Below are 7,302 nucleotides of genomic sequence, written 5' to 3' on the forward strand. Positions count from 1 at the left end.
ATGAATAAAATGGTTGGGGTAAAAAAATCGCGGAAGGATGATTTATATAAATTCAGTAAATACTCAAATTGGGAATAAGCTCGATTTAGGACTCTTGCTATCCAATAGCCAAATTTTCAAATGCTATTCTCCTAAAAAGAAGTAGCCCTGATATTATGATTGAATCCATGGTGCCGGACTGCAATCCTCTTTAATTAATTTCAGTTTATTATTAACTACACAGCTGCTAGAATATTGTAGGTTATTTATTCATTATTAAGCGAACAACCCGCATAAAAAGCAAATACGACACCTACATGTATATGCAAACAGATTCAAATTCAGTTGTTCAATTTGAATCCCCCTGCCTTAAACTTCAACTAAGTCTAAATTACTTAGGTGAAAGGGTTTTTAATACGTTAGGTCGATATGTTCTCTTTAGCTTGTGTAATCACTCCACTGTTTTAGCAGCAACGTTATTTATCCAAGGTATGTATGAGGTCATAATTTTTTTTTAAATTCCTCTTTCAATACCAGACTCTAGAAAATCCCCGCTATATTTCAAACCCTCTCAAAGTCGTCATAATATATATACATATAAATTATATACATTCTTTTTTACCAAACCAAAACAAGATTTAAGTCAAACGAGGTAATTTACAGTCATAAGTCTTCATACAAATTCTGCAAACTGTCTAACTGGAACTCTGTCATTTGGACGCATTGGCACAGGTGTATAATCTATTTAGAGTTCCTTTTATTGTCTCTTCTTGTTCATATATTTCTCGAGAATGAGGTTCCGATATTGGACAGAAAAGTGTCTTAAAAATACTGTTCCATTTATGTACATAATTTTTAATATTATCGGCTCACACCTTATTTCTAAATAATTATATAAAGGGTACAATTCTTGGTTATCAATATTACCAATCCTCAAAAAATGATTGTTTTGCTTAGTTTACTTGGAACAAAACCACGGAAATGTCAAATATCCGCAAAGGAACTTGGCACTGCAACGATTCCTTCGAACGTCGTGCTGAGAATAAACGACCGATGAATAGCAGATGAAGGAAACCTTAGTTTTTTTAAAAAAACAAAATACACGCTAACAATGGCTCTTATGAGTAGCCTCGTGTGTGAGCAAAATCCTTTGCATTTCCACCCTTTGTTCGTGGGTATTCTTTTCAACTCTACTGCCTTGGGAATTTATTCAAGCAAAACTTCGCAACTTTACAATTTCAAAACGAGGCCTGGTGGTGAATTTTGCAGGTCTGACGTAAACATCATAAGTGCTATTTGTTTGACTGAGCCTGTGCTGCCAGCAACCAACCTTTTTAGATACAGGGGTACAGAAATTACTGTTAGAAGAGAATCCAACTTTGCTTTCAAAAATAAAGACAGAGTCAGATTTTAGTAGTAATAACATAAGCGTGATATGATAATCATTACATCTGTTTATACCTAGCTTGAAACCGACCAACACTAATTATTTATTTATCAATTCTAGTTTTTCTTTCAAAAAACTAGAGAGGTACCGCTGAGTTAAGTGGGTGGGTGGGGGGGGGGGGGGGGAGGATTGAGACATGATTCCAGTCAGTTCACGCCAATCGAAATGCCATGCCAGGAACGAATAACATGCATATTGTTCACTAATAAGGCAGTCAGTCATAAGAACAACTGATGACGAAGACAGAAAAGAAAAGAGAGAAATAATGATCACTTTTGATGACCCTTGGCATCTCGGTTTTTTGTCTTTTTGCTTGTGTGATTGCAATAGGCTATTTCCGAGTTACCCAAGCCTCTGTTTCAAAACGTGGCTAAGTACCAAGCCACTGATATGAAAATAACTTTTTTTTTCGCATGCTACTCTGAAATGGCCTATTAAGCTGTTGGCATGGGCTATTTAAAAGAGTGGCGAAATTAGTATCTGTACCTCGCAGGTTTACGAGCGAGTTCCGATCCGTTCCTCGTGGCGTCTCGAGTAAGTTCGGATCTACTCGTGGTTTCAAACTTCGGGGGAAATCGGGCCTTCCCCGTGTGGCCGCAAGTTTTAAAGGTTGTTTACCATTTACCACAAATTCCCGGAAATTTCGGTTGGGATGTAAATGGTAAACGTTTTCTTGGTGCGTCCTAATGGAAAATTCCCGGGACAAACGGAAATTCTGAAAAGGTAGTCCCGTTTTCTCGGTTGGGACGTTCCGAATGGAAATTCGTTTACCATTTACAAGTTTCTTGAGTTTCGTACTAGTTTCATGTTGCAACTAGAGTCCAGTCTAACGCGGCGCGACAATCCGGAAATTTTAGGCAAATGGTAAACGACACTTACCGTTCTTACCGAACGAAAATTCCCAAACAAAATTTCCAGAATTTTTTTATAAATGGTAAAAAGTCAAAGTCACTATTACAATCATGTATTTTGCAATCCGCTTAATGCGTTCACAAAAATTGCTGATGTTAGTGTTGAGATACAGGTGAAAAAAAAGTTGTTCATGGTCGTTTTCATGTGACGTGCGTTTTATAGGCACAAAATGTGATTCTTACGAACGGAAGTTGATAGACGAACTTTTGAAGGATTACAATACTGATGTGCGTCCAGTTGAAAGCACTTCACAAGTGCTTGAGGTGACTGTAGCTCTTCAACCCTACAGACTGCTAAGAATGGTAAGCCACTTCCTATACTAAGGCTATGCTCACACTACTGGCGGATTATAGCTTTTCGTGCCGACACGAAAAGTTGGGGTCATTATACGTTTCTGTAAGTGTTAATGTTGGCTTAGGGGTAGGTGGGCATGGACACCTATCTGATATGTTACTCTTCACTTTAGAGATCGGCACGGCGCAGCTCCGTTACAGGAATCACGCCGAAACACCGCACGAAAAAAGAAATTTAGTTAGCGTAATGGTGGCGTAAAGCTGGCCTAAAGTTCTCATTTACGTAACTTTACGACCCATTTACGCCACGTAAAGTCAATTTTTACGCTACCTTTACGCACATGCCTAAAGGTATCGTAAAGAAACACTTTACGCTCTGCGTAAAGTTGGCGGTGCAATCCGGAATCCTGAGTTTTGAAGTCCGAAATTCAGCTCTAGCAATCCATAAGTCCAGTTGTGAGGGGATTAATCCGGAAGCCAAGTTCCGACAAGGAATTCATAATACAATACCGAAAAAAATGAGATGAACTGAGCTAAATCACTGTTCTTCTGTGTGAACAGAAGCTGAGCCCTGGCCTATGAGGTATGGTTTTTTGTGTCGGCGCAAAAGCTATCAGGTATATCGTGAACAAAGCCTATGATACTTCGTGAAGTTTTAATGCGTGATAAAAGCTCTGCAAAAACGCTTCAGCTGAAGGAAATTTTTTATTGCTTCATGTGTTTCTCTCCACTCAGGAGTTTGTGAGATTATCCTTCTGTCTTCAGCATCAAAAAATAGCACGGAGTAAAATTGGTTATCTAGAAGTTAAATGGTGTGATTGATTCACTCGTTTGTTTGTTATTTATCTCTTAACGTGTTTTCTTTTCGTTAGAGTGAGGTTGAGCAACTGGTAAGAATGAGCTTTTGGTATAGATTGGTAAGTGATTATGATTTAACTATTTTAACGTCTCCTGTAGCTAACCACCTTTCTATTCACTTACGACTTTATTTGCGTTTGCAATATAGTCCATAACAAAATAAATTACAGGTTAACGGGCACCTTCGGACTTTGAAAGGGTGGAGGGGAGGGGGTCGGTGCGGAGAGGACCTTTTTTCTTGAAAACTTGAATTTTGAAAATGTCATCGTACGACCAATTTTAAATTACATACATTAGATAACAAAAAACACAGGGTGCCCCTTACGCCAGAGACAATTTATTGAACGCGGGAACCCGCTAAACTTGCACTCTTGTAACCCCGAGATGTAGCTGAGATTACCACTAAAATTAATTCCACCTTTTTGAGAATCAAAGGGCTATTTCAGAGAGGATATTTCCTTGCATGCAAATATTCGATAACCTCTGAAGCCCTTTTTGGTTTCTTTTTATTGCTACCGATGGCATTTGCTTTCCACTTCACATAACTTCTTCGTAGAAACAAAAAAATATTTATCCCTTGTAAATCCCAACGAAGTTTCTGCTTGAAGCTTGTGTCCCGCCATTCTCCATGTATTGCAGTTCTGGGAGGATTTCTACCTCTCCTGGGATCCCATCAAGTATGGCAATATCACCCGTATTAATATTCCAGCAGATGCAATATGGACACCTCCAGTGGGACTGCTTAACTCGTGAGTCAGTCGTCAGTCTGGTTGTATAGCTGGAATTTTTTTTCCAACAGCGCGCGCTCTCATTGGTTACTTCGAGTTCACATGACATCTGAAAATGAAACTGTTTCCCACCAAAATCTCTGAGCGGGCAACATTGCAAAATCCATGACGTCAGAAGGTAACAGTGCACTGCTACCCGCGATTGTTAACCGGCGACCTTAATAAATTTCCAGCTATATAACAAAACACTTAAAGACTGGTCCCTCGGGAAACAAAATTAACTGTTTCCTTCGGGACCAGTCATGAAGTGTTTAGTATTAGGAGTATCTAGTATGTCCATATTCAATCAGGAGTGTTGGGTGAATATCACCCCGCTAGCAGAGTCTCCTTTTGTCTTCCTCTTGATTGAGGAGAAGAAAAGGAGGCTCTGTCCGAATCGCGTTGAGCCTTTGAAGTAACTGCACAGCGAGCCTACACAATCTGTTTGTGTAACCGATTGACGTCCGAGCTTACTGTTCACATGTTAATGTAAAGAGGGCGCGTCTTGTTGTCTTGTAATCCACGACATCACATCACATCACACTACAGTAAATGTACTTGATTAAGGTTTGCTTCATCTGTAGCTATATATCGCTAAATATGTGTATGGATCAATGTTAAGTCAACGTTATATTACCTTACCTAGTGAAAATTGTCGTCCCATTGCTTCAGAAGTGGTATTTTGAGCGATTTTATTTGAAGGATTTTTAGTTCGCCGTTTAAATCCTCCAAAAGTTGAGATAAGGGTTTGGGTTAACCCTTAGATCAAATGCCCGAGATTAAAAACCGTAGGGAAGTCATAAGCACGCTACAAATGGAAAATGATAGCTTTTCAATTCTGTAATTAAATCGAAACTAACGCTGAATCTGTACAGGTCAATTATAAATGATTTATAGTAGTACTTCCTTAATCCCAGAAACGTAGGGTAGGTATTGACAAAAGTTCTTGTTTAAGAGAAGCTAACAATGTAAGATACAACTGTGACGATTATTACTGATCGTTTTCTTGTTAGAACATCGTCACTTCGTCTTGTCATTATTAATACTAATGTCATCATCATCATCATCATCATCATCATCATCATCGTCATCATCATCATCATTATCAATTACAGATTAAACTCTGGCGTTGCACCTATTTTCGGAGGCGATAATGGTGGACTCACATTAGCTGAGATCAGTTTTAATGGCCGCGTAAGACTCATGGTTCCTGCAATTCTCAGTATATCATGCATAATGGACATGACAATGTATCCATTTGATACTCAAAGATGCAACCTTAATGTTGGTAAGTCACTTGACCACTCGCCCTCCTAAAGTGCGCCAATTACGCATGTGTGTCTTTTTCCCAAAGCCGTAATCGATGCAGCCAATGGAAACAACTTTTAGGAAATTCAACTTCCATTGGTCATTGGACTAGGTGAATCTTCATAGAGAAGATTATGTGAGAAGAGGCTGTACTTAACAAATTCCTTCCTTTGTTAAATAACAACTCAAGGGCCACAGAGATACTAATAAAATGAATTTAATTTATAAGAGAAGTCACTTAACTGAATTTGATCATGACTCACTAGGTATGTGGGGATACACAAGTCATGATTTGATGTTTAAGGCTGATGTGGAGACCTCAACCCTCGCTGAATCAAGTGAAAACTTTTCTGGAAGTGGAGGATGGAGTGTCCTGGAGTACCGAGGTATACGCAGTTCAGTATATTTCATTTCTGTCCTTGCCTTTCTTTAGCTTCAGTTATGTTCGATTTGCAAAACTAGAATTGGCTGACATTCTTCTCGTTATGCCTCAATACAAATCACCTGTACCAAATACATTATTTTTCTGTATACAGCAGTTGATCAGCATGGAAATGATAGTCACAGTCACACAAGTCCATCTGTGACATTCACTATACAGCTAAAGCGTCACACAACTCATTACATTGTCATCTTATTCCTTCCGTGTTTCTCTAACGCAATGCTGACCCTACTGGTTTTTCTCCTGCCGCCGGAGACTGGAGAGAGAATTGGAGTTGGAATCAACACTCTTTTTACCATGTGGGTGAACTATCTCAGGGTGAGCGTGTTTTCCTAGGTCCTATGGTTTATATATACCGAGAGATAGTATCTTCGTCTCTCCCATAATCTGAGACCCAGGTGCAGCTAGTCGGGACAGGATAATCACAGGAGAAACCATTGTAGAACTTGTTTTTTTGTTCTCCCCGAAAACACTTTTTTACAATGGTTTCACCCGTGATAACCCCGTCCCAAATAGCTGTACCTACGTCTCCAAGGGTGGAGGAGACGAAGACGGATTATCTCTTGGTACACCAAAAAAATGAGCGCTAAGGGAAGATGGCTTCTTTTTACTCTCTTCCCAGTACTCCTACTCGCATAGGGAGAGAGGCCTTTACGAAGGAGACAGGAAGCAGGAGTCCTTTGATGCAGGAGAAAATTATGTTCAAGTCCATTTAGCATATCTGTGTGAACAGGAATAGGCTTTCAGAAGCCAATTGATAAGTTTCCTTCAAGAACCCACCGTTACAGTGATATGGGCATCCCCCGGGTTTTTGGCATCCCCATTCCCAAAACCCTACAGATATGGGCTTCCCCATGTAACCCTAACCCTAACCCAAATCGCTAAGGTAATATGAGAAGGGGATGCTCATATCACTAGGGTTATGGGAATGGAGATGCCCATATCATTGTAACACCGCCTCAAACCTCCTAACTTGCGATCAGGCGGTCCTTCTTCCCTTTGTTTTTCACTTCAAGTTGTGCTGATGGTGAATGATACCGTTTTCTCCTTGTTAGGTGCTTAACGACATGCCCAAAAGTCCTGAACTTCCTGCGTTCTGTAGGTTTTACTACTTCGTGATGTTTGAGTGCGTGTGCGCTATCGCCGTATCGTGTCTTCTGATCTCATTCTTCCACATGAATGTTAATATTGACCAGCCTGAATGGGTGAAGGTAGGGAGAAATACGTGCTTCTGTTTTAAGATCTTCCATCAATGGGAGAATTGTCTTTGCATACCAACTTTGTTTCGTGGAGCTT

The 7,302-nt window shown here is 39.8% G+C and overlaps 1 protein-coding gene across 1 annotated transcript in view; it reads left to right on the plus strand.

Moving 5' to 3' along the window:
• The first annotated feature begins 327 nt into the window (after window positions 1-327).
• Window positions 328-7,302, plus strand: part of LOC140941786 (neuronal acetylcholine receptor subunit beta-3-like) — a 9,726-nt gene continuing 2,751 nt past the window's right edge. Inside the window, exons 1-8 of the mRNA XM_073390799.1 lie at window positions 328-468; window positions 2,501-2,640; window positions 3,504-3,548; window positions 4,129-4,238; window positions 5,372-5,544; window positions 5,831-5,950; window positions 6,101-6,324; window positions 7,062-7,217. Coding sequence (XP_073246900.1) covers window positions 2,638-2,640; window positions 3,504-3,548; window positions 4,129-4,238; window positions 5,372-5,544; window positions 5,831-5,950; window positions 6,101-6,324; window positions 7,062-7,217 — 831 coding nt within the window. The 5' untranslated portion in view covers window positions 328-468; window positions 2,501-2,637. The remainder of the gene's footprint in view (window positions 469-2,500; window positions 2,641-3,503; window positions 3,549-4,128; window positions 4,239-5,371; window positions 5,545-5,830; window positions 5,951-6,100; window positions 6,325-7,061; window positions 7,218-7,302) is intronic.

Source organism: Porites lutea, chromosome 6 (assembly GCF_958299795.1).
Source record: "Porites lutea chromosome 6, jaPorLute2.1, whole genome shotgun sequence".
Classification (NCBI taxonomy): Eukaryota; Metazoa; Cnidaria; class Anthozoa; order Scleractinia; family Poritidae; genus Porites; species Porites lutea.